The sequence below is a fragment of the Camelus ferus genome, chromosome 23 (assembly GCF_009834535.1).
Source record: "Camelus ferus isolate YT-003-E chromosome 23, BCGSAC_Cfer_1.0, whole genome shotgun sequence".
Lineage (NCBI taxonomy): Eukaryota > Metazoa > Chordata > Mammalia > Artiodactyla > Camelidae > Camelus > Camelus ferus.
The window spans coordinates 22,485,601-22,512,713 of NC_045718.1; the positions used below are offsets into that span (position 1 = coordinate 22,485,601).

A 27,113-nucleotide genomic window follows, 5' to 3' on the forward strand; every position below is an offset into this window, starting at 1 on the left:
TTGGCAACAATCAATTTGTCTTTCCAGGTGTTATGGTATATACTTCCATGCCTCGTTCTCAATTCTCTTGGAAGAGCTTCCAGAATTGGTTTTTATGGGGAGGGAAAGGCTTGGGATTCCTTCCCAGTCTTTAAATCACACTGATACCTCTGACTTTAGGGGCACAGGAGTTGGATTTTTTGACTTCCATGTTGCCCTCACAGCTGTGGCCAGGAAAGAAGGTAATGTCAATCTCCAATTCCGCTGTCAGTTTGCAAGGCAGGTTTGCGTGTTTTTGGAAAGAACTCAACTAAGGCAAGCAATCCATTTAAGTCATCAAGGTTAAATTCACTGCTTAAGGACTGGGAAGACATCCACTCTGGTTTGACTGCAGCAGGCTGACCACTGTATATGGGGCTACTGAGAAAGGCAGAACGGCCCTGAGGTTGGGGGTCTGGGATGGTCTCCGTGTAGGCTGAGAAGAGGGTGTGGTCAACACCTTCACCCAGGCTGATCCTTCTGAGTGGAGGGGCCTATGCATTGGATTGTTGTTTTTTTGTTTCCCTCTCTGCTGTGGCAGGAAAGAAAGCAATGCTCGCTGTCCGTTTGCAAGGCCGCACTGAGCGCTCCTTCTCACTCTCCAGTTCCACAAGCTAGGTCTTCCCCCACTGTGGTCAGCCAGGCGTCCTGCACAGGCCGTCCGTGGCTGGCCAGTTCACTGTGGGCCAGGTCCAAATGCCCAGAAAGAGTGACTGACTTCCTTTGCCCTCAATTAAGACCCAGGGCTTTGGATGGAAGGCTGAGAAACAGATAGAAAGGAGAACTTGATTCATTGACTAGCGGACTTGTAAGTGCCATTCCCTAAGATACTAATAACTCACGGGGCAGAAGCTCCATCGTGGAACCTGTGGTTTGGCTTTTTCCTAGGTGCCACATGACCGGCAGGAAGGGGACCTCTGCGGGTCTCTTTCTGTGTTTCCTCGCTTTCCTCTTAGAAAATGAAAAGGCAGCAGTCCTCACTTCCAACCCCCTCACCCACCCAAACACATGACACTCCCGTACTCGGACTGAATCTGTTCTCTCCACCATGCCCACCCCATTCCCAACCCACTCCCGCGTTCGACTACAACACACATTTAAGAAGATGTAACACATTTGGACGTCTTTCATTCGCTTTGTCATCTCTTTACAGAAAAATGAGGACAGGTGGATTTAGGAAGCGCTTCCCTCTGCTCCAAATAGATACTTAAATATGAGTGATCATTTGGAAAACTGGCGCACGAGTGAAACCCTTTTACGGCTGTTGCAGTCTTTTGGCCTCAGAGCCGCTGCACCGTTTAAATGATCGCACGGCACACTCTTGGTGGGTGGCGAGGAGGAAAAGAAACCTTTACCATTTCCTTCCCTGCCAGTCCCACCATTGACAAGCCAAATTGATCTTTTAAGAGACTAAATGAATGTTCTCTCAATATATGTACGCACATGGCTGTCTGGGAACATATTCCTTCTACAGAATGATTGCCTAGAATTTGAAGGAGGGAGCAGTAAAGACTGAACAGGGGGTTGCGGGGGCGGGGGGAGGGGGGAGGGCAGAGGTAAAATCGCGTGCCTGAAGCTTCATTTTTGCCCCGCTGTCCTTTTGGGATTCAAGGTGTTGATCGGTATAATGAAGCGGGCCGATTGATTTATCATCTATTTGGTAATGTCATTGCATTTTTAGCTCCCTGTGTCTTTTTTGTCATTGGGTTACATTCAAGCACAGTCAGATCAACTTTAAAACCTCCTTACTCCACAGCTTTATTAGTTACAGCATTCCATGACCTTTCTCCACATTCTTAAAGGAAAAGATACAGCGTAATGTCGCTTTACTTTGCTTATTGTCCTTTGTCGGGGTGAACAAAGCATTTTCTACAGTGGCTATAGCACATAATTATACAGCTTTCAATGGCAGTGTCTTGGCACATATCAAAGTTCAGAGGAGCCTTTAGAAAAAAAAAGATGTTTTGTGGCAGCCTAGGGAGGGTCTCATCTTTCCTTCAGAAAATAGTTCAAGGCTCTTCTGTCAAGCTTCCCTACTTAGAGCTTTTTCTCCTCCTGCTTCATAAAGTTTAAAGCGGATTCAGTGGAGTTCTATGATCTATTTCCTTTGAAAGATTGTTCCTCGGCACAGAGAGGCCCTTTGACTTCAAGAGTTCACAGATTCATGTCTTTAGGTATCATATGTCTGACCTTATCAGTTACTCCATTTAATGTCGGAGAAAAAGTCTCAACTCTTTGTGTTTGTCTGTTTTGCCTCTGTGAAATGATTTGGTGAAAAGACCATCCTTTTTAACACACCACTGAGAGGCCGTTTCTGCTGCAACCTACCCTGTGGCTTTTCTCTCTTTAAAAAAAAAAAAAAAAATTGTCCTTGTGTTTTGTGTATGGATGAGTTCACAGTGAGAATAGAATTATACAAGGGCAGGCGCACACACAAAAAAAAATCTTTCGCTTTCCTCCCTCACCTCCCCCCCTCCATGATCTATTGGCTCTCTTGGTGGCTGTACCCCAACAGGCGAAGCCATTTAGCAAACACAGAGGTGGCAGCCGCAGTGCTGGGACGGCAGTGGGTTGTCCCTTGCTTCGACCTACCCCTAAGGCCTTGGTAATTAATTGTCCTTCAGAGAGGAGGAAAGTTCAGAGACAGAGTGTGGAGTGATGGCCATTGTCTGACACTCCGTCCTCCTCGCCTCGCCTCTTTCTCTTCGTCCCACAAAAGGTTATCAATAGGAGAAAGGGAGCAATCCTCCGCTGAGAGCCGCTGGTGGTGGCTGGAGCGGTCAGCTGGGGTGGGGTCACGGTGTGCGGCCCCTCCTGGACGGAATGTCTGCAGAAGTTCCATCGACCTTTTGAAAGCCAGCCTGTTTATTTCGCCCAGATTAAACAAACTCATTTCTCGGACCCAAAGCGCGTTCAAAAGTTGGTGTTCCCTTTTCACGTGGCAGATGACATTTTAAATCAAATTTCCTCATTTCCTCACCCCACTCCACCCCCACCCCGGGATTTTAGTTCCCTTTAACCCTTGGGTTCTTTTTCAGCCCTAGGGCAGACCATGGAAGGATGATTCACTCATTTCCCTTAACTACCTCCATGGACATTTGCAAGGATTTCTGCAGACATTCTTTTTGGTGAAGCACAGGACTTTGGTTCTTGAAAGTAGCTTATCCCAGTTTTAAAAGATTGTTTCACCTTCACTAATTGCCTCAAGCCAATCTTCAGGGCTATTTGGTAACGTGACATAAAACAAATACAATCTGTTCCCCACCCTCCCCCTTCACCCTCCGCCCTTCTGGCTGAGACACAAAATAAAGATGCACTGTCAGACAGCGATTTGAAAAGTAAAGGGAGAAGAGAGCGATGAATGGTTATTATAGTACTGTCCCTGTTAAATAGAGTGAAGCCAAGACAACAAATGGAATCCAAGGAGCAGTTGAACTAGCACATTAGGAAGGTTTCAGATCACTTTGCTGGGGTGTTCACGGCGACCTCCAGGCTTAGAGAACATCTCTGTGTCCCTCAGAGTAGTGTCTCCTGGAGAACGGGGCCTACAGGACAGCCAGAGGCAATTCTGTCCCCTGCTGCTCTTTGAAGACACTTTCACAACAGACCCTTTGGTATTTAAAGAGAACCTGTATCTGGAAGTTGACACAACTAATACAGTCATACCAAAAAGGAGGGGGTCATAAAAAATTAAAGTTATTCTTATGAATCTTTCATTAGAAGCAATGAAAAGGGACACTAGTGGAGCCTAAGTCCTTTGTGTGGCAGGCCCTTCTTCCGGCCTCTGGGCTATTGTTCTTTCAGCTCCTCAAACAGACTTTCACTTTCCAACTGACAAAAGTCACTTAAAAGCCAGACAGCTGTACTAACACACCCACCTTACGGGGCAGGGGCCACGGCAGGTGACAAGGGGCCAGCTGAGGGACCTCGTTCAGACGGACGGGGGCGGCTTCCTCTGGCCTTCGCACGGCTTTCGTCCTCACTCGGAGGTGGACCACTCCCTGCTCGTGTGTGCTTCCCCCACCGGGCTCCCCAGAGTATCTCTTACGTTTTCTTTGCAGCAGGAAACACGGACAGCCATGCTAATATTCAGACCTCAGTTTGTCCATCTGGGATCAGGTTCACGGAAGTTGGAGGACAGAACTTAGCAGAAGGCAGGGGGAATTTGACTCAAAACCCGCTCCTTCCATCTCTCCCCTTCCTTCTGTTTTTTCAGTCTTTTCCAGCCCAGTCCGCATCTCTCAGAGGCTTTTCGGATTTCTGTTGCCTCATCTGGGATTGGATGAAAAGCAGGCACCAATGGTGGGAACGAGCCTCACTTTAGGATGTGAGTTTCGGCTCGAGAGAGGCAGGCAGGGAGTTGTGCCTGCGTCCCAGGCCTGAGGGCGGCAGCCGCCGTGGGCCCCGGCGAGGCCTCCCTGTGTGTGTATTACGGCCCCCCCTCCCCTGTCACCTTGTGTACAGTCTGGTCTGTGACACTGATGGTGATTATGTCATTATTTTGCTCTGGGGGCCCTGGCACATCTGCAGAACCCAAGCACATCTTCTTTGTTGCGCTGGCAATCGTCCCACACCGCAAATGCTTCATTAGCCCTGCTGGCGGCCTCCTTGCCAGACGCGAGTGCCCAAATCCAGGCTTCTTTCTGCTCCGTTCTTTTGTGTGGCTGATGATCGAGGATTCATCTTCCTGGTTCTTCCCCATTTCCCTCGACTTCTGAACTCCAGATGTCCCAGTATCCTTGCCCAAAGCCCTGGAGAGCGCACAGTGAGAAGCAAGGTGCCTTTTTACTTACCCCGTCCCCACCCCTTACCACCTTCCTCCTTTTCCCTTCCCTGCAGGGAGCGTGACTGAGTCGCTCCCCAACGGGATGACGAACGTTTTCAAACTTGAAATTTGAAAAGATATCCAGGGATGACCCCCAGTTTTTGATGGTTGTTAGGGTTATGATGAGGAGTTATTAGATATTGCCTTTAGATTTATGCCTTTCCCCTCCAGCCCCACCTCTCCCCGCCCCTGCCCTCTCCTTGGCTTTTTTGTTGCCTTCTGCACATTGCCACACTTTACCAGTTTTCAGAAAGCAGTCTAAAATGTGAGTACAGAAAATATTCTGCGTGCCTGGCCGAGCACGTTATAGTCATCTGAAGGTTGCTTTTCTCTGGATGGAATCTTCGTCTCCACTCTGCCCCCTACCAAAATCCCCTGCCCCCTCCTTCTGCTGTCATACCACCCCCCCCCAGCCCCCAACAATGACCTATTATGAGATATTGAAAGTGACTAATGCTTGGCTGTTTTGGAAACAGAGCTAAAACATTTCTCTCAAGTTTTATTCTATATATTTGACAGAGCCACAGCTTTTGTTAAGGTGTGCTGATTTCTATGTCAACCGCAGTAAATTTTAGAGCTTAATATCTTGGGCTGTGATGGGTACTACGTAATTGGTATGTTTAATTTCCCCTTAAATGTGAATTAATTGTTCTGGGTTAGCATATTATGAGCAGCTTCTCCAATAGAGAGTTTAACCAATTTATCCCCCAGCTACAGCAACGTAAGATGTTTCAAATGTCTCTATGATCAAACAAAACATAGATTTTTAGTTTTAAGGTCTACCAAAAGGAGTAAGTTCATATTTTTATGGGAATCATGACCAGATCGTTGTCCGGAATTCTAATCTAGAATCCTAGGACAAAGACCCTGGTAAGGATGAAAGGAAACCCCCTTCCAGGAATGAGTTGCCATTTTGTACTAGGCTTCTGAGCTTCCCCATCACTGAGTCCTGTCCCGAATTTTAGGAACAAGCCAGCTGACGAAGTGAAGAGTTTGGCCTGATCAGTAGGCCCCGAGCCCTGGGCAGGGAGCATGTCAAGAGAGGCAGGTACCTGTCATTGACTGAATCATTTTCAAAAGACGCAGGATGTCCCCATAACATTCCTAATCTCCCATTATCATTACGGTTTTTTATCACCCCTGGGTTTATTTAAACCTTTGTCAAATCTAACTCCATTCTCAGAGTACACCGCTCCTCAAGATAATAATTCTCTCAATGTATTGCCTGCTGTGAAAATAGTATCTTCTTTTTATGGCTGTTAAGGTGATTTCCCTGGAACTCCAGAGGGATAGCCCTGGTTAGAATGTCCTGGGATTTATCAGCAGGACTGTGGCCATATTCTCCATTTCCTTTCTGATTTCATAGACTTTGATCATTGCTCCCTCTTAATCTTCATCTCTCCAGATTAAGGAGCTCTAATCCTTTTTAAAAGTCTAATCTCATACAGTAAGTGGGCTGCCCCTGATCATTTTAGCTGCCCTTCCGTAATGCGCTTCCGGCAGGACCGTATTTTCCTGAGGGACAGTCACAATCACAGGACAAAGGGGCAGCCCACACCACGGTTTTGGTGATTCTGCCTCATACGTCTCCAGTGGGACTTTTCTGATTGCCCTGGAAGTTTGTCCTCACAAGTTGGATTTCTTGAGTAGCATCTCGGTAGCACTTACTGGTTAAAATGATCCTGTGAGACCAATTTATGAGACTCTTAGCAAGTATCCTGGCAAATCCGATTGTGTCTAGGGAGCACATCCAACCAAATAAAAAGCGCACAGATCCACTCTGCCGTGCACATGTTTTTAGTGTTTTTGTAGGTAAAGCACTGGAGTGGTAACCATCATGAAGACACAGCCTTAGTCTGAGTCTATAAAAATGCTGACTAAGGCAAGAAAACTCTGGTCTCTATATTTTTCTCAAGCAGGAAGCAAAATGCTCACTTAGAAGTAGGTAGGTGTTATTTTATATAGAGGATTGAAATCTTAAAAGAGGATTCTTTGGGGAGAGTCTTTCCAATGTCGGTGGTCCTGGACTAATAAAAGTGTAGAACTTGAGAGCCCCTGGGATCGTGCCACTTTCCAGCAGTGAAACCTTAGCAAGTGTCTTACCCTCTCTGTGCCTGCCTCAGTGTCCTCATATGTAAAATGGGGGAAGTGACAGCCCCTACCTCATAGAGTTGTCTTGAGAATCCAATGAGCGTACATGAATATTATTAGCACAAAGACAGTGCTATATAAGCATTTGCTTGTACTCATTTGTAGAGCCGAATAAAAGTTACCTTGTCCCCGCTGTCTGTCGCCCAACCACCGCATCATTTCCTGCTGACCCTAAATAGGAAAAAACAAAAAACAAAAACAAACAGAAGGACACACTGGGAGTTCTCATCAGAACTGGGACAAAGAGTTGATGCAAAACTGGTTTTGAAAAGAGAAAGTGATTCCTCGCACCTCAAGTGTGCCTATGCAGGTGACAGCAGCCTGGAGCAGCTCTGGGCTTCTGGAGTCACAGGTTCCAGAGAAAGGCAGCAGTGAGATGCCAGGGTGGGTTGGAGGGTCTGCCTCGGGCATCACCTGCCTCCCTGGGCTCTGCTTTGCCCCCCAGCAAAGTGGTAAGGTTAAAGACAGAGCTCTGTCCTAGCTCTGAGACATCTGTGGTTCTAGAAGACTGTCTGCACTCTCTGCAGAAGTCCTGTGCGTGATGCAGAGCTTTAAGCAGTAATGAAGGAGCCCCTGGGAATACAGGTGGTGGCCACATGGAGCCACTTCCACCCTTGTGGCTCTGCCGTGGCTTAATTATCTCTGGAGAAGTCTCCTGGGTGCCCATTTCAGTGTTCTCCCCAGGCCCTCTTTGCAGATATTTCAGCAGTGCCCTTGGAGATGTGGCAACTCCCTTGCTGGGATTAGAGAGACGAATTTTTCAAATTCATAGACAATTTATTGTCATTATGTTTGCTGCGCACTTTGTTGTGTTGGCCAGGGCAGCCAAACAATGAGCACATTCATCCATGAAGCTCTCACGCCTGTGGGTTTTCTCGGAGATGGTGTGGACCTGAGCAAACCCACAGGGAGTCTGTATACCTGTCCCCACACACATTCAACCCAGACAGTCAGCATGTGTCGTATGTATTGACTTCCGTATAACATACGTCTCCCCTCCTTCAGGACAGAACTCATGGCTTTTGGATTGTATAACTACCTTCATTACTAGGTTTGGCTGGTAATTTTTGCAAAACCAGCATCATCCTCTCCTTTAATTAAGCATTCCCCAAGTGATAGTCATCTGCATCTTGAAAATCTTTTTCCACTGGGATTTTGTGCTTATGAGTTTGTGGTAGGTAGCACATCCCCACACAAGTCATTCAGGTGTGTATTTTTCATCTTTCTTATGGTAATTTTACGCAACTTGTGGTTTTTTTTTTTTTTTTTTTCTTTTTTAAGTCTACCTTGACATTTTAAAATGAAATCTGGTACGAAAAATGACTTTTAATAGAAGGTAATCTATTCACTGAGAACAAATGTGGGGGGTTGAGTCAGGGTGAAGGCAGAGGGATGATCAGAAGCAGAAGTAGGTGGAAGAAGATGAAAGGCTATGGTTTCAAGGCCACTGCGTTTCCTTTAACATAGCGGGTATTTTTCAAAGATTTGTCATCTTAAGGGAGCTGAAGATGTACAAAATACTCTGTATGCAGAGTCCTGAAATGGCCTTTCAGCAGGGCCAGGCCCAGGTCTGCAGAGCATCCCAGGTCTTCCCACCCCAGACGTTACCGCAAGACCCTTCGTGTGTTGGTAAGGTTCTAGAAGGCCTCCAAAGGCCCCCCGGGCCATTCTGGAATCTGTTTCTCTGCCTTTCCAAGCTATTTACCTTCCTTGAAAAAGGAATTTCAAAGCCCTTCACAAACCCTTAGGTTGCTTTGGAGATATGGCTCATGCTTAGTTTTGCAAAGGGTAATTGTGGGGGAGAAACCCATAGGACTCCCTAGAAATACAAAACAGAATTTCTCTGGCTTTTCTGCCTTGAATCCCAGTCCTTTCCCGAAACAACCCAGGTACTGGGGAGGCATGGGCAACTGTCAGCAGAGCAGGCCGTGTCTGCCGTGACCTGGTGTTCTCTGAAGCTCTGCTTGATTATCATCCGTATCTCCCAGTCCCTTTTGTGGTGCTTACTGTGAGCAATCCTCTTCTCACTGTCTTGCCCGAACCCCACTTCCTAGCTGCTTCTCTCTAGGCTTCTCACTGACATTGCTCTGTCAACACAAATAAAGGGCACGCAGGCCAGTTTTAATGTTAGCCTAGGCGAAGCTTCATTATGAAGGTAAATCTCCTGCAGACAACAATCACGTAATGCATTCTCGAACGAAACAGGAGTAACTGTGGATTATCTGTGCCCCAGCTTCCCTTCGCGCAATATTGGAGAGTTGATGCCATGTTGTTCTTGAATAATCTCCCATCCGAGAATGTCACCAAGCTTGGCCCTGTCTGCTTTACCGCCTCACCCAGTGATTGTAGCAGAAGTGAAGCTTCAGGCACTATCAGCCCGTCTGGAACTCGGACACGGACGGCACATAATTCATGGGGCTGACTTGAAGGGAAGTTCGTTAACGCCGCACAGTGACTGGTGTGCTACGTCTTTTCCCATCGGAGCTGATTCATTACCTGTGTCATGAAGGAGGGATAGATTCCTTCAGTGAGTTCATTTGAATATTTGCTGGCAGGAAAGCTCTTGAGGAAGAGCTCTCAGTCTAAGCAGGGCAAGAGTGGCGTCCTCCCAAGATGCCAAGATGTGGGTCATTGTCTATTCCCGTAGACTTGGGCAGCCTCACTCGCATCTGAGTGGCATGACGGTGCGGGGTGAATTCGGGGAGGTCGATCCCAACTCCTCTTGCAAGAATAACTAGTGTGCTGACCCAGTGAGGGATGCAGGATTAGTGAAGAATGAGAGAGCATCAGGCCTTCAGAAAAGTGGTTAGCTCTTAAGTTTTGCTGAGAGCAGGGGCTGGCACTCTGTAGCTTACAGGCCAGATCTGGCACTGGGTCTGTTTTTTATGACCCTTGCTAAGAATGGTCTTTAATATTTTTAAAGAGTTGTGAAAAAGAAGAAGAATATGCAACAAAGGCCCAACGTGGCCTGCAGACCCTACGTACTTACTATCTAGCCCTTTACAGAAAAAGTTTGCCATCCCCTGGCTGAGACTCTTTTTCTTTGGTAGAGCGTGAGCTCTGAGAGCCCTTCTACTTCTGAGGTTCTACGATTCCTTGAGGCAATAGTCTTGTCCAGCTCTTACCGTAACGGCCTACCAGATGTGTAATTCCAGCAGAGAGCCTGCTGTTGTTTTTCAGGTGGAAGAGCAGCTTCATAGCATCTTGGGGGTGGAGGGATAGGAGAAAAGATTAGGTTTTCGTATTTGATGCTTTTTCTCTAACTTTGTTTTTGTTTTATTTTGTTTGTTGCTCACTGAGTCACTCTTTGAAACATACGCAGAGTTGGGGAGAGAAGGCAAATTTACTTCATTACAACAAATAACACAACTATAATTAGATTTCCTAATGCATCCAATACCAGAACCTCCAAGCATGAGCAAATCAACTGGCCACTTTAAGCTTATTTGGTGAACCAAGTTTCAGCCCCACAAAATAATTCTGACAGTCTCACAGAGTTAATCGTGAAGACGTTTGTCCTTCTGTTCCCAGCAAACTATTACTTCCTTTCCTGAGGCTCTGGGAGGGATGGTTTTATTTATCTTGATATCTGTAAACAGAGTCGCCAATGGAATGTCCACATAGTTTAAAATGTATATGCAGATTATTAACAGGTAGAGTAGATGTCAAGACATTCTTTTTTTATCACCTAAAGTCACACTCAAAATGTTCCATTCTAGCACATTGTTGACAGCCTTGCAGTGTTTTTATCAATGTGTGTGTTGTCAACATCTTTAAGGTGTAGAAATTCTATTGTGAATTCTGTGTTTTCCAAATAACTACTCTTTTTTTTTTTTCTTTTGGACAATGTCAAGGTCTTTTTTTAAACATTGAAGTGTAATTCACATACAGTAAAATGCACAGATCTTTCAGTGGGCAGTTTCATGAGTTTTGACAAAGACATGAGCTATCCGAATAACTACTCTTAAAAGATAAAGAGTTAAATTAGGGCGAGGAAGCAAAGACACTCGCAAGGCAGGCCTTGGCCCTTCCTTCGTGCTGCTGAGGGAAGTCCATGTGAGAGGTGACAGCCAGAGCCTCACTGCCCAGGTGGGCTGACCAGAGGCCCCTTCCTGTGATCCATTTTCATGGCGCTCCGCTGTGCTTCCAAGGTAGATCCTATCCTCCCTCCTTGCAGGGTCCATGTGGCTGTTCGTTCTTCTTACTACATGTCCTCCAGTGGGACTTTTCCCCCGTTGTCCTATCTGGTGGCCACTTTGCTGGCACTTATAAGGGCTGGTGTGGCATGGGGGGTGTCAGGCAGTTTAACTTGGTGGTGATTACTGCAGTGGAGGTCCCTGCCGTGGCGACAGGAGACGGGAGACATACTTCCCTTTTGCCACTTTTCCTAATTACCCCGGAAGTTTTCAGCCTGGCTGAGAGCATCCTTGAGGCTGTCACATGGATCTCACTTAGGGTCCTTCCCCAGCACTCCCTGGGTTGGTGCCCCCACCCCACCCCCACCCACAGCCCATGAACATGACATTGCATGGTGCGCACAGACTGGGAGCAGCTTCCACCAGCTGGAACCTCTGATCCCAAACCCACTAGAGAGTTTGGCTTTTGGATTTTGGCAAGAAGGCCTGTTGCCCATCAGGTCAGCATGAATAAAGATTTCTTTCTTCCTCTCTTTTTTTAAAGTCAAGCATCAACCGACACTGCCCCCAGAGCTCTTTTTCTCAAGGCAGTTTAACCCCTTCTCTCGAGTACCTTTATTTTCTATAGTGAACGTGCGCACAGTATTTTGTCTCACAGTAATTCTTTCCCTGTGAGACAACCAAGAGATCTACTATATGTAAAATTTGAAAGCCAAATCAATTCTCAACCATCTTATCATTTTTAAAGTATGTTTATCCAGCTTTGTAGGAGGAACAAGCAGACTGTTTGAAGGCCACATACTTTTCAAACCTTGGTTGCAACACGTTTGCCCCGTTTTGAAACTGTCTTTATCAGGCCGAGAAAACGAAAATCTATTTGACAAAGTGGCACTCTGGCCAGTTTATCTTGCAATATGGCTTTAGCTCACTGAGTCTATTGATTTCCTTAAATTAATGTTTACAGAATGCTACTGAATTTTGCTCAACAGAACATTGTTCTTTTGAAGGTTTATAAAAAAAAATGATACAGACTGTTATTGCCATGTGTTCCTTTGCTTAGACTAAGGAAACATGGGGGTGGGGCGGGTAACTGGGTTTTTTTGTTGTTGTTGTTTTGTTTTAAGGACAGCCTTGAACTCTAGCCACTTCCTATAAGCATTTAGTCTTCACATAGTTAAGTAGCAAAACACATAAGTAGGAGGTGAGCCCACTCTTAAGCCTAAAACTGCGTGGGCACCACACTAATCTAATCCTGTAAGGTCCCTGAAAGCTGAATGTCACCTGGAGCATCAGAGTCAAAGAGACTTCAGTCCAGAGCCCAGTTGTGGCTGCAGAATTGTCCTTGGCCTCATTCAGTGTGGCCCGGCAGGCATCTGCAAACGATTTTGTAGCCAGTGTTCTCTGGATAACTCCAGTCCTTCCAAACAGAGGTGTGAGCATCCTATTAAAATTTAAACGCCACATAGCCATTTGGTGGGAACTCTTAACTGAAACACCTTGCTCTTTGACCGTGGCGCTCAGTGCCTAATACACCAAACCTAGTCTCTAGAGGTGATTTTCAAACTAGCCTTCCCGGGGTAGCATCTGTGGCCGTTCAGCCCCTGACAGGATTCAGGTCACAATCATGAAATGACCAAAGTCAAACTTAGGAAACACAAGGCAACTTTTCTCAATGTGTTGACTCAGCCAATAAAATCACGCACGTGAACCTCCTCAAAACATTTCTCAAAACCCTGCTTCGCCTACATGTATTTATCACAGTGAAACAGCTCCCAGGAACTGGGCTCTTCCTTAAGGTTCAAACCACCGCCTTCCCTACAGTTTTATGCTTTCCAAAGCACATCCGTGCTTGTTTTCCCATCTGATTCTTCTCCATAATGAGAGGGCACCGGAGCCCAATCCCACGATTCACGCTGGGTAGCATCCGGCACCCTTTCGCCCCTTCCCTTCCCGCCATTCACCCAGGATAAATGCCTGCGTGCCTGCGGAGGAGACCCCCAGGAACGACATCTTGTCACCACCTTTCATAGCCCCGTGGGTCCGCGCTTCTGCCTCTGGCAGGAGAATTCGGTGAGAGTGAGACAGTGGAGAGGAACAGCAATTGGGTGTCTGTTCTTGCCTTTTCGGCTGATAATCTCTATGAGGAGTCACCAAAGCATGTGAGTTTATCCATTTAAGTCCACTCTGTCTGCCGTCTAAGTCCCCAGCTTGTGCCCCTGCCGTCAGGAGATATGTCTCTCCTTGATCAATATTTACTTAACAAACAGCAGGGATGGGAGAGTTTGTTTAGAGGAATCATGTGCACACGAGGGTGAATGGATGCTCGGGAAAGTACTTCAACTCCGTCTCATTTCCTAGGATTTTCGTGTGCGTGTGCACGCGTGCCTGTATGTGCACATGCACGCACGCACGTAGAGACGCCCTTTCCCTTTTTAATTCTCCAAAGACACTTGGAGGTCATGGAGCAAAATGCCTTGCTCTATATGATCAGTACATTGTTTATACCGGAAGAGACCTCGTGATGTAAATTCAGCTTTGAAAAACCCAGCCCAAAGTTTCATTTTCCTTTTGTGCGCCTCTACAGGTTAAACATTTTGGACAGGCTCTTAGGGCAAATTAGATGCACGAGCCTCTTCCTTTGACCCCTTTCAGATAAGTGGAAGGGAAGAAAATGCAGATGGAAACAATAAAAGCCATTTGACAAGGCAACTCTAACAATATATTTTTGATGGCATTATATTTTATTTATTTATTTTTCAGACAGTCCAAGGAGCAACGTAGCTCTTGAGAATTTCAAAGCCCCTACCCAGTTTTCAGAATCAGCTGTGTTTAACTCTAGTAATGAATAATACCACGGTGCTGAAGTTTAGAGAGCTCCATTCTTTCAACTTCACTCAAACAATTGCTTGAAGGCTCAAGTCAGTGCCTTCAATGCAGTTGACTTGAAGGCATCTGGGTCTAGTTTGAGGGGTTTTGTTTCTGTGTGTGGGTAGAGGCTGGGGTGGGGGGGAAGGCTGGGGGAGTTATTTATTTATTTGATTTTGTGAATCGGAGTTGTAAAAGCCATCTGAAATATTCATGCAGAATTGTCTGAGAAGCCCGTTTCTGTTTTATTTACTGCACAGTAGAGCAGCCACAGCGGATTAGTTCTACAATACCCGTAACAAAAGCCCAACAGCTGATGCATGTGATGTTAGGAGGTGACAAAACAGTTAAAGTATGCTGCTGGCTACAGGCAGGCAGTCAGCAGATGCAGACAAAAGGGTTTGTGACAAGAATAACTCTCTCTCCAAGGCGAGCAGTGAAGAGTATCCAAAATACCGTTACCCTTTTCTCCTTGACATTGTCTTCTTACAGTCAGCATTTTATTGCCCTTTTATAGTATTTTTTTTCTTTAAGAAGTGGAGGAGAAAGAAGAAAGAAAACCCACACAGAAAGTAATTCACCAAAATATTAGGCAGGATTGCACTTGTCCATCAGTTAGTCATTTCTGCCCATACGTACCTTTTCTTTTCCATTTCCTCACTGAAGTTTGAAAAAAAAAATAGTTTAAGAGATGGACTGGAAAGATGAGCTCCCTTGATAGGATTGCAATTTATTGATTGATAAGCTTGATAAGCCATTCGAGCCTTTGGTTGTTGGGGAGGGGCTGGTGAGAGAGGTCTCAACCTGGTTTGTTTTCTGTCCATTTCAGCAAAGATCATGTCCCTGATGAAACTAGGCCACTGGACCAATTTTTAAAGGGGATGGAGGATGGAAAGGTATCCACGGGGAGCTGTGCGAGGGGCAAGGTTTAGGTCTCCCGCAGGAGGCTGGTGGATGTTTCAGAGGTGTGAAAAATCAGCTTCTCTGTCTCCAGAAAATAGGAGAGGCTGTCTTCTTTTTAACCTTTGTAATTCCCCTTCTATTCTCTGTGACATTCATTCAGCTGCCAAGAGCGTTTGGCAAGGTTTGGGCCAGCGAGCACACTTCCAGTGACCGCTAACCTTGGTATGTCCTGACACTTATGATGAGTGTCTGCAGGACACAGAAGGCAGGCAGCCTGCTATGTCAGGCTTTTATTATGTACTGCAGAGGCTAGGGACAGTCAGTTTAATAAAACAAATCATCCTTGAAGGTAAAGCAACTGGGAAGAGGAGGAGGAAGACGGGGGGAAAATGTGTCTTTGCCACTCATACTGATTAAAAAAAAAAAAAAAAGAACAGCCAAACAACCACCCACCCAACCCACGGTGTGTGCGAGCGTGCGTGCATGCGTGTGTGTGTGTGTATGTGTGTGTGCTTCGGTGCAACCCAGCCACGGACTCAGCAGGCTTGAAAACGCCCTCCCATTTCCCCCATTTTGTCTAAGCCCACAAGGCCCTCCTTTGCTCTGAGACTCAAGCACAAACAATGGTGATGATATGGGTGGCTGCTGCGGGCCAGCCCCCTTCAAATGTATGAGTGCATTCAAGTACCTCCTCGCAATTATCCCCTCCTCCAAATATCAAGGCAAGGAGACGCGAGACCATCTGGGGTAAGGTTCCTATATTGGGAGGCCTTTTATCAAAGCGAAGTTTCCACTCTCCTCTCCTGAAGAACACTCAGCACCGCAGCTCCCACAATAGCTGCAGAGTTGCAGCCAGAGACTTTGGGAGCCTTTTGTTTTTCCCCTGTGGCATGTCCAAAGGCACAGCCCTCCCTCCCCCTCCCAGCGGCCGGCATTGTCTTGCATTCCAGGGACTTGATTGACTGTTGCCACCTGATGCTGAGGAGATACTCTAGGGTTCATTCTGCAGATTGTTGGGTTCTATTAAAAGAAACCCAGATAAGGGATTACTTGTCACTAAGGGATTTTCTGCAGATGTTTATTAGTGATTGGAAATCCATTAGTTGTGGAGAAGTACAGAAAAATACAGGCAGCACCATTCTCATAAGCCTGAAGTCGAAGACAGCACCCCCGAAAATCAGAAAGGCCCCCCCCTCACTTACTCCCTTAAATGGAGTTGGGGAAACTTTTCTAGCAGAGAGGTAAGGGTCTCTTTTCCATGGGTGATATTTCTACCTGAGGGTGGAATTCCCTGGCACTCTCTCAGAAGATCAGTTGTTACCCATCAATTTACCTCTCTGGAGCCACCAAAAAAAGATTAATTGCTCTAGTGCTAGAGGATCTCATTAGAACTTTCTTTCATTTAGCCCAATCCATTGCCTGAGTATTGCCACAAAATAAGCACTGAATTAGCAAAAAGCATTTCATTTGTTCGCAAAGAATTCATCCCTTCCCAAACGTAAACCGCTCACTGGGGTCTCCTCCTGGGAATCTTTGGTGTCATTCTCACTTATTTTGAAGCAACTAGCTCTTCTGTGGTTTTTTCTCAATCCCGGGTCCACAGCTTGTCAAGGCTTTGATGCCTCATATACATTAGGAATTACTGAAAATACATTAAAAAGGAGGTAGCGTGATTTAATGAAAAGACACCTGAACAGGTTATTGGACTTGAGTCTCTTCATCTTATAGACTCTCATCATCTCATCATTTTTCCATCCATAAAATGAGTTCTGAGATCTAGTTCAGCTCTTTAAATTCTGTTTTTTTAATCATTATTTTAAAATTCCTTTTTAAAAAGTATTTAGGGAGAAGACAAGTGTGACTCTAGAAAAGATGTGCAGTAAAGCAGAAGGCGGGGTCTCTTTATGAGCTGTTTATCAGAGACGGTGCAAAAGAACTCTGTTAAGCATTATGAGGGGTCCACAGACTAGAAACCAGGACTTTTTAATCTGAAGACATCATATGATAAATTCATTACAACTCAATATAAGGAGGTGAAAAGTTAAATAACAAAAAGATAAGCATACAGACAGCCCAAGATTACTAACAAAAGAAATGAATGTTTAGAACAGGATAAAACCCCACTAAAAACCATTAACCCACCTGGTGAATGACCAGGTGGAAGCTGCACACACCCCACAAAGACATTACCTTGATTTGTCCTCAGGCAAACCCTAGAGCTGCGCTTCCTTCCCTCCCGTGGTGCTGATGCTGCTCTAGCTGCATCTCCCTCCTCTGACTGTCTTACCCTCGGCCCCTGGCTCCCCACATCTCCCCTGGGGTCCTTGTAGGGGGTGGGGCTTCTGGTCTTCCCTGCCGTCCCTGGTTTTCCCTTCCCTACAGCTCTGCCACGTCGTGCCACAGCGCATCCCCAAGGGTTCAAGGAACAGAGGTCTTCATCATGGATCTGTTGCTAATGGCCAGGAAAACTACACTTCCTGAAATGTTTATTTTAATAAATGCCTCTGGTTATGTTTCTGTAGCATTTGGCTAACAGCTCCCAAACCAAATAGTTAGAGTGGGGAGTTGCACTGCCTAACTGTTCTCCAGCCAGACACCCTCTCTCAGTGGTGCCCATTTGATAAAATGTGGAGGATTATCTTTGGGGAAGAGGGGAGGGTACTCTAAAAAGGCTGCCTAATGACTTTTCATTCACAATCAGGTGAGTGGGAGGGCTCGTTGCTCCTCCAGGCCCTTCGCATCCTGCAAATACTCCTGTATGTGCAGGAGAATTGGGAGAAAATCATCAAAGTTCAGTAGAAAACACAGATGACGTCTCAGCAGGGAATGGCCATTGGGGTGTGTGGCTTTGCACACCCGTTGCAGGGTAGGGGTACAGCGTGGTGCTTCGACGCTTTTTCAGGCATTGCTGGTAACTTTGTCCTGAGAAAACTGGCCAATATATCGGTCTTCGGAAGGGGCTACCAAATTTTTCACTTTTTCTAGATTCTGATCAGCCCTGCATGGGGCCCCTTTTTTTTTTCCCTCAGGAGTTATTAGGTTTCTTTCAAAGGGCAAGTGAATTACCATTGGAAGCCCTGAACTTCTTTGTCCAACTCCAAATGTGTAAAGTAGGGGCGTCTGGTGATCATTTTAGTTTTCTTTAACAGTTACTGTCATTATAAAAGGTCAACCATGCAAATTGAGAAAAGGTGGGGAGAAAGGGGTCAAATACGTTCAAAATGACAATCCCTCCTTTTACTGTGGGTAAGTGGCCAGTCTGACCTGAGATGAAAATCTTCCCGTCCTTGTATGTGTGTAGACAGATCTACAGGGCATCTGCTTCCTCACATGTCTGTACTTACTGTAAAAATAAAACATTATTAATGTATAAGTGCCCCACTGAAAGAAATCTACAGATTGTCTGGGTGTACTTGGAAAATTATGAGTTCATGGAATGATTCTGTGAATCCGTTATCTTGTTGTGGGGAAAGACAGGCCATGATTTACCATGTACCTTATGAAGAATACAAAGTGAGTGCATCATTCACTCTTCCTTTCCTTGGGCCAGCCTATTAAATAAACGACTATTAATAAACAATTAATAAACACACACACAAAACACACATACATATGTATTAATTGCTGTGAGAGAAAAGGATTAACATATAGGGATTCTGAAAAGAATGTTTGGAGAATGTTTTATCTTGGAACACATGACCTCGAACAATTCCCTTAATCTCTCTGAGCCTCAGTTTTCTCACTGTAAAATGGGGTGAATAATCACAGAGATGTTGGGGGAACTGAGCGACGTAATTCACATTCAGTACGTAACACAGTGCCTGACACATAATGAGCACTCCAAAAATGTTGGTTTTTATTATTTTCAGCTGCATAAATCACACTCTTATGGAACAATCCTAATCTCAAGGTAAAGATATTTTCCGATGTAGGATTTTAGTTTTTAGTACAAATTTTGTGTTTTGGGGCTTAAGTGTGAATGTCATTATCTTACTCTTTTTTGTACATAAGGTACAGGCAGACCTCAGAGACAGTGCAGGTTCTGGTCCAGACCACCGCAATAAAGTGAATGTTGTGATAAAACAAGTCACATGATTTTTTAAAAATTTTTTCCAGTGTATGTAAAAGTTATGTTTACACTTTAGTAGTCTATTAAGTGTGCAACAACATTAAGTCTAAAAAGACATACGTATCTTACTAAAAAAGACGATTGCTAAAAACGCTAACAAGCATCTGAGCCTTCATTAAGTTGTCACCTTTTTGCAATAGTAACATCAAACATCACTGATCAGGGATCACCAGAACAAATATAATATTAATGAAAATGTTGGAAATACTTCAAGAATTACCACAACGTGACACGGAGACATGAAGTGGGCAAATGCTGTTTGAAAAATGGTGCCGATTGACTTGTCCATGCAGGGTTGCCACAAACCTTCAATTTGTAAAATTAAAAAAAAAAATTAAAAAAAACAAAATAAAACCACAGTATCTGAAGCAGATCAGTAAAGTGAAGCAGAATAAAACGAGGTCTGCCTGTACTTTACAGTGAAGATCATTTTAATATAGAGTTTAGTACTTGAGTCATCAATCCTCTGCTACAAGCAGGAAACCAAGATTTTGGTGTTCTTCCCTCTACAATGTGGGTTTAGTTTATATCAAAAGCCAATTGTTTTCTACTTTTGAGAACACACTTTGCTTTCATAATGGAAATATGATTCAAATTCTGAAAGATGAGGTGGAGACTTGCTCCGGGAATACGCCTGTTTAATGAAGTGAGGAATTCCAACAATCTGTCCCCTTTTTCTACCCGAATATTCACAACAGAATCCCAGTTTTTCAGTAAGTCTGCGTGTATCTCTTGTGCCCGTCTTTTTCTAAAACTCTACAGAGATGTCAACTCCACGTTATGATGCTACTATATATAACGTCTTTACATAAGAGAATAGAGGCCGGCCATTTTTAGAAAATGCAGGTGCCATGTAAGCCCCTTTCTGAAAGAAAGAACTTAGCTCAATTTCCTTTGAAGAACTGGAGACTTGAAACTGAAAACTTTATTAATGCCATTGTCTCCTTGTATCAGCAGGTTCCAGAGAGATTCCTGGAAGTTGCGCAGATCACATTACGGGAGTTTTTCAATGCCATTATCGCAGGCAAAGATGTTGATCCTTCCTGGAAGAAGGCCATATACAAGGTCATCTGCAAGCTGGATAGTGAAGTCCCTGAGATTTTCAAATCCCCAAACTGCCTACAAGAGCTGCTTCATGAGTAGAAATTTTCAACAACTCTTTTTGAATGTATGAATAGTAGCAGTCCCCTTTGGGTGTCCGAGTTTTATGTGTCTAGATTTTGATTTCATATGTATGTGTCTGGGAGGCATGGATATGTTATGAAATCAGCTGGTAATTCCTCCTCATCTTTCTCTCATTTTTCTCTTGTTTTCCATTGCAAGGGGATGGTTCTTTTCCTTCCGCCTTTAGTTTACTTTTGCCCAAGGCCCTTAACATTTGGAGACTTAAAATAGGGTTAATTTTCAGGGAAAAAGAATGTTGACGTGTGTAAAGTCTACATTAGCGAGGAAGGGCGTTCGTTAAGGACGCTTCTGCTTGATTGATGGTTCATTGCAAATGGCGGTTGGCGGAGGGAACCCATGACACAGCACAACGCTGAAGTCAGTGATGTGTCTCTTGTTTTTCCTGCTGTGAAGGTCGGAAAACTCAATGAAACCACTTGATAAACTTTGTTTAATATTTTGTTTGGTTTGAACTCAGTAAGTAGCTTTTTATGACATGTTTAAAGATAACACCAGTGGCAGATGGACAGCTCACTTTTCAAAAGTATCCCAAAAGGCCCAATTTTAAAAAGAAACAGGATCACTAACTGTCAAGCCTTTCCTGACGGAAATGGCAAACACCCCCAACTAGTACCAATTTCTTCTTGAGGCAAAGCAACTTAGTGCAAAACTGACTCTTTCACAAGATGAGACTGGAAATTCACGTGACCGCTGGTCACCCCTCAATTCTGCAATAGGTTCTTCTCTATAATAAATGAGTATATGTCATTCTTCATAGAGAAAACCCCTATCACGTGTTATTTTTCATTTATCTTGCTTCAGATATTAAAAGGCACATAAGTTTCAAATGTACTCTTTCCTCAACCTTGTTTATATGCTTAAAAAGAATTATTATTTCTGTTTAATATTTAACACTTGAGAAAAAAAAAAACACTATTTTCTGAATACCTTTCTATGGTAAGGAAGAAAGGACATCCCAACTTGACCATAAAATTCCTGCCCACACTAGAAGTTTGGCAGCTGAGATGAGTACACATGAGAATGACCTATTTTCACATACATTTCCACACCACCCTGATGGATATTCAAAGTGGTGACAGTCAGATTAAGTGTTTCTTCGTTTTAGATACAGCATTTTAAAGCAATTGATAAAGTCTCTTCTAATTGAGAAGCTAGTATTGACCAAAATGTGAAAAGAGTGTATAGGATGGGAGAGTTTGGGAGTTAACCCAAAAGACACAATCTCAGCACACATAAGAAAGCCAGCTGCTATTTCGTGCTTTCTTCAATGGTTCTCCTCTTTTTTTTTTCTTCCCCCCTCCCCAGATTTTCAAAGGTATACAACGTCCAATCCTTGCTTTTAAAAAGCCGAACAGCATTCACACTTGTTTTCTTCGATGGGTTTTGTGTGCAGATGCAGTAAGAATTCCTTTTTCATTCTAATAGTGTTTTCCAGAACCCTCCCTCCCCTTAGGGAATTTGATGTACATTTCCTAAAATAACACAGCAACAAACCTGGTATTTAGATCATATACAACATAAATACCGTTTTCCCTTGATTTTTATAAAAATTACATTTGACTTTGGAGAATGCAGGTTGACCCGTGTGACTAACTAGCTGACCCAATCACTGTAATTTCACATCATTTATAAATTCTGCTGATGGACAGGAATGTATGAAGGCAATTATTGTCAGCACAAAGCCTTAAAACCTGCTGACTTTAAGTTAAACAGCGCAGTCCTGTGATGCCTGCCTCATTCAGGAGACACAGCCGCTCGCGGGGTGGACAGAGTGCAGGGGCACCGGCCGGAACACCCCCGGCTTCGCTCTGCACCCACAGCCAAACCCATCACCCAGCTTGCACTCTCCAACACAGCACACACAGAGCCATCAGATCCGATTTGTTCTTGTTCCTGCTTATTTGGGGCAAAAAAAAAAAATTGGATAATGATCACATTGGAATAAAATGCAAAACTTTCCACCACCCGCCCCCCCCCAAAATCCAATCAGCACAAAGTAGGGAAGCAATCTCAACTTGTGGTCACACTCTTTCGCCTTGCTTCATGCACGAATGTATGACATTCATCGTTGGCTTCAGGATACAACTGGGTCTCTGCTATCCCGTGGTGTAATTCACATCACCATTGTGTTGCTATTTGCAAGGTAAAAGGCAAAACCATAGTGTATTCACACATATAGGCAGATTGCTGGATCTTCTTGATCTGGGGCAAAATTCGGTACTGATTCCAGACTTATTTGGATTTTTAGTGTGATTCTCCCCTGCCTTTCTAATTGAAATAGATGAATTAAGCAAAAGTATGTGTTCACAACCAAATGTTGATGTGCTTATCTGCGGTAATATCCTCCCAATGTTCACTAAGGCATAGAAATTATTTCAGAGTAGAAATTGCAGTATGAGAATAAGCTCACCTCATTGTCCTGGAAATAGAATGCAATCATTTTGCTTTTAGGTGATTTTTTTTCTTTTATTCTCTTACAATCAGAAAATCTTGTGCCTCCCAGTGCATTGGAAAATGACAAAAGCCTGTCTCTCAAAAAACTCCTATTTAACAGGTTTTTTTTTTTTTTAAATCACCATCTTTCAAATCTTAGCTCAACTCTCACCAAGTAAAAATTGGCTACTTGTGAGAAAGTTAACTTTCTCTGGTGGGAGGGTGAAGGCTGAGGGACAGTTTACATAGAGAAACAGTCTAAAGTCCATGTTGAAATACCACATTTCCACTTATTTTCTTCTAACCCTAAATTATTTTTGATCTACACTTGAGGTTATAGTCTGTGCCTAGACCTAAATGCACCAGCGGGGGGATTTTTTAAAAATCCTTCAAAATACCAGTTTTTTCCCACAAGTACAATTGTTCTTGTGCCTTCTGTGGCTTTTGATTTCATCCTTTTGACTTTATTTCCAATTACTACAGCTGCAATAAACACTAGATTTTTTTTTTCTGGCTGTTTGACATAACGTTGATAGCTATGCATATTTTGTGTCTTTTTAAAACAAAGCGGGAGAATACGTTTTTGAAGAAGAGAATTTTTAGAACAGTTTGATACCGCAAATTATTTTTTCCTCAATTGTTTGAGCAGCATTCGAGTTTTGAAAATTCTTGTAGAAGCCAATTTTTTGTAACTGTGGTGCAAATCTTGTGTTTTCTTAGCCTAATGAGAAGTAGTATAGAAGCAATATTTCATACCATGTGCTATATATGTGTGTACAGATGTGTGAACATAAAAACACATACACACATATACACACATGTAAAAATATACATATATATATGCGTGTGAAGTGGAAAGCTTACCTTTTCCTATCTAGATTTAAGGACCTATTTTAGACATTTGTTATGTTTTGTGAAAAGAATGTTCTATTTGCAACAGCAAAACATTTAATTCTTACTGTATCTCTGGCTGTTTAATGAGGACGTTTCACCTTAAATGGTAAAACCAAGTGGAAGATGGTAGAATGTAGTAATTATTTAAGGAAATGTTCACCCACATATTCCTGAAGTTTGCTTTGTGCCTCCAGTATTATTTAATTAAAGTGTTTTATGTTTGCAGAATCTCTGTTGCTGTGCTGGGGATGTGGGTGAATATCATTTTTTTTAATGTTAAAAACAAAAAAAAAAGCAAAACAAAAACACTAAAGCAAGAGGGGAACTTTTATAAAGCAATGTAAATATTTAACCTCATGGCTGTTGTTACATAAGACATGAGATTTTAATAAATAACTACATTCTCACAACATCTGTTGGGTTTATTAGGAACACTACGGTGACTGTGTAGACAGTTGAAAGCATTCTTGAAAATCCTGCTCTCTACTTTGAAAAGATAACAGTCTCTTTCATCAGATGTCAAGGGCAAGGGTAATGCAGTTTCTGTAAATTTATGAAATTTCTTTTCTATGTACATGAAGACATTTAGGATATAACCCCCTCCCCATGCACACACAAACATACCCACACACACACACACACACACATACAGGTCAAATTAAATCATAAAGCTAAAGATTGGGGGAGCGTTAAAAATAGGATGTTCCCCAAAAGCAATCATAAATTCATCCAAGGAAAAGTGGTTTACAGACTCCCCTGAAAGAAGCAGCGTGCAGGTGAGGACAGAGCAGAATCTCTTTGCCGTGTATATTATAGAATATTCATTGGTGTGAATAGTACAAATGTTTCGTTCTGGTACAAACTCTGTGTTTGCAAATTACAAGAAGCACTGTTTTCAAAAAGCTCCCCTTAAAAGAACGTAACTGGTTCATATGAGTGAGCAGTTACTGTCTTGCACTTACATGTGATGTTGAAGGAAATGCAGTTTTGTTTTCTGTAGATCTGTTGGTTGTAAACCATCTATAAAACTAAAGCTAAGATACTCGTGTTCAGAGCTGGGATCAAAACTGGTATTTAACCTTTGCATCTTCTTATAATCATCCTTCTAAGGATATAACAGAATCTGGAAGCATCTGGACTTTGAGTCTTTTCAACTAAGCCCTCTCTCAAATCTGATACCCCCTAAAATGCACAAACATGAGCAGAAAAAGTAAGCAGATTGGCCTTCTTTTGTGAAAATGGATTCATTCTTTATTTTTAAAATATTTGAATCCTCCCCCTAGCGGGGCAAAAGCATTTTAAAATTGTATATTACCACCTCAAAATTAGAATTAGGAAAGCAAATATTTTGGGGGTTGGTCTCTGCAATACCTAGAAGAATCAAGGGTCGTGGCTTCCCCCAATATTGTCCCAGCCATTTCTTGTATGTATATAGTATAAACCGTGACAAAACACTGCCTTTATATTATTTAGCAATATGTTGTAAATAGCATTATTAAGCTCTTTTTTTTGTAATAAAGACCCTTTGATTTGAATATAGTACAATAACTGAACTGATAAAGTCAACTTTTGATTTTTTTTTTTTTAGCTAGAGGCAATTTCAACTGTGGATTTTTGTTGTTGTCTATTGTTCTGAAGACTTTGCATAATTTATTGGTTTAATTTATCCTAATTTATTTGATGAAGGTGTACAATTTTGTATTACCAAGGATGTACTGTAATATTAATTGATATGATAAAAAAAAACACAATGAGACTCCCTGTCCATATTAAAAAGTAAATAAAAAAGGTGCAGTAGACAATTGATTTTAAAGTAAAAGTAAAAAATTTAGTTTGGCAGCTACTAAATTTTAAAACAAGAAAAAAAAAAAAGTTGTCGGGGGGAGGGTGGGAAGCGGGTTTTACTTTGTGTGTTTCAGCTTTTGTATTCTCTCCGAACTTTTACCTTTTGCTTTGTACCACTTAAAGGATACAGTAGTCCAATTGCCTTGTGTGCCTTCCATCTTCTCTTAAACTGAATGTATGTGCAGTATATATGCAAGCTTGTGCAAAATAAACTATACATTACAAGCTCAGTGCCGTTTGATTTTTTTTTTTAAAACTGTGACATGTAGTTTTTGGATCTGTGTTCAATTAGTGGACAGCAGGCTAATTGAGACTGTAACATCAGTTTTCCTGTTATTACAAGTTCTTCATTAGACTGACCGCACATCAATGCATGCAGCTTCTAAAAATGATCTTTTTTTCACCTCAGATGCTTGTAGCAGTGGGCCAGATTTCTGTCTGAAACCTCTTCTCACAGGTTTAACTTAAGCCCTCAAAATTTAAAGACAACAAAAGCTTTGGCTTAGAACAAGGTTGTGAGCTAAATTCAATTGAACAATTGTTAATGTCGAACGATTCAAAGAACAAGGAATGATGGTCCCAAAAGTCACAGAATGGCAGATACATTACTTGAAATATGGGGAGTGAGAGCTTGTATTGTTTCTAGTCTGGTTGAACTCAGAACTCAGTGCCAGAGGGGAGGGCATAGCTCAAGTGATGGAGAGCTCGCTTAGCGTGCACGGGGTCCTCAGTTCAATCCCCAGTACCTCCTCCAAAAACAAAAGTAAATGAATAAACCTAATTACCTCCCCCCAACAAAAGAAAAAAAAATTTTTTTTAAAGTACCAACGTAAAGTCAAAACCTTTCTAAAATGTTTCTTTAGACGATGACTGGCAACAGGTTTCATACTTAGAACACTGGTTGTATGGCTTTTGAAAATTTTCTTTACCTCTTTGGCTTTGGTGTAAAGTCGTGGGGTCTCCTTGAGCCTCACATCAGAAACATGAAGAATCAGCAGAAATCATTTGCCCACTTGAGACTGACCCGACTGAGCGTCATTCGCAGCTGCCCCTCCCTTTCCGTCCGCCATGTCATTGTACGCTGAGCCCTCCTCATGTCTCACGGGTCTTCTTTTGCTTTCCCCTAAATGATGGGAACTTTATATTTTGACCCTGTTGTCATGAGGGTGTTTAGAATCTCAAAACTATTAAATAGTAACAATATTTTTCCAGTTTCAGCTCTTTTTCTATCGATGGCATATATCTAAATTCCAGTGCTCCTAACTAAATTGTGCAAAAGAGCATGCCTAGGTCCCTCTATGCCAAAGTATTTATTCCCTGAGTGGAGGAAAAAAGGAATCCCCCCACTGCCTCCTAACCTCCTTTGAAAGGGAGAAAGCATTTGCAGTAATGTAATGACATCTTGTACTTACTTAACACCGGTCTGTTTTAAATCAGATTGGATAATCCATGTAGCGACTAAAGTTACTAGGAAGCTACAGCAGGTGGTAATGTTTTCTGATAGGAGGTTTATTTAAAATGTAGCTTCAGATCATTGCTTTTGTGACTCTAAACTATCTGACGGTGCTGATCTAGAATAATATGTACCACCCTTCTCGGCATTGATCCGAAACCTGATCACAAACCTGTTCCACATACATGTCTCGACACCTGTCAGTACTCATGTTATACTTGAAAGTATAAGCTTCACCAACTCATAGTAAAGAAGAGGCTGATTTCTTCATTGTTA

General features: G+C 43.1%; 1 protein-coding gene across 6 annotated transcripts in view; it reads left to right on the forward strand.

Annotated features, from left to right (window-relative positions):
• PROX1 (prospero homeobox 1) overlaps nt 1–25,614 on the forward strand; it is a 52,671-nt gene extending 27,057 nt beyond the window's left edge. For 5 of the 6 annotated variants that reach the window (XM_014560006.2, XM_014560010.2, XM_014560007.2 and 2 more), the window contains exon 5: nt 19,982–25,614. In XM_014560006.2, the coding sequence (XP_014415492.1) occupies nt 19,982–20,170 (189 nt within the window). In that variant the 3' untranslated portion in view covers nt 20,171–25,614. The remainder of the gene's footprint in view (nt 1–19,981) is intronic. The other variant, XM_014560011.2, reaches the window with a different exon arrangement.
• Nucleotides 25,615–27,113: the final 1,499 nt, after the last annotated feature.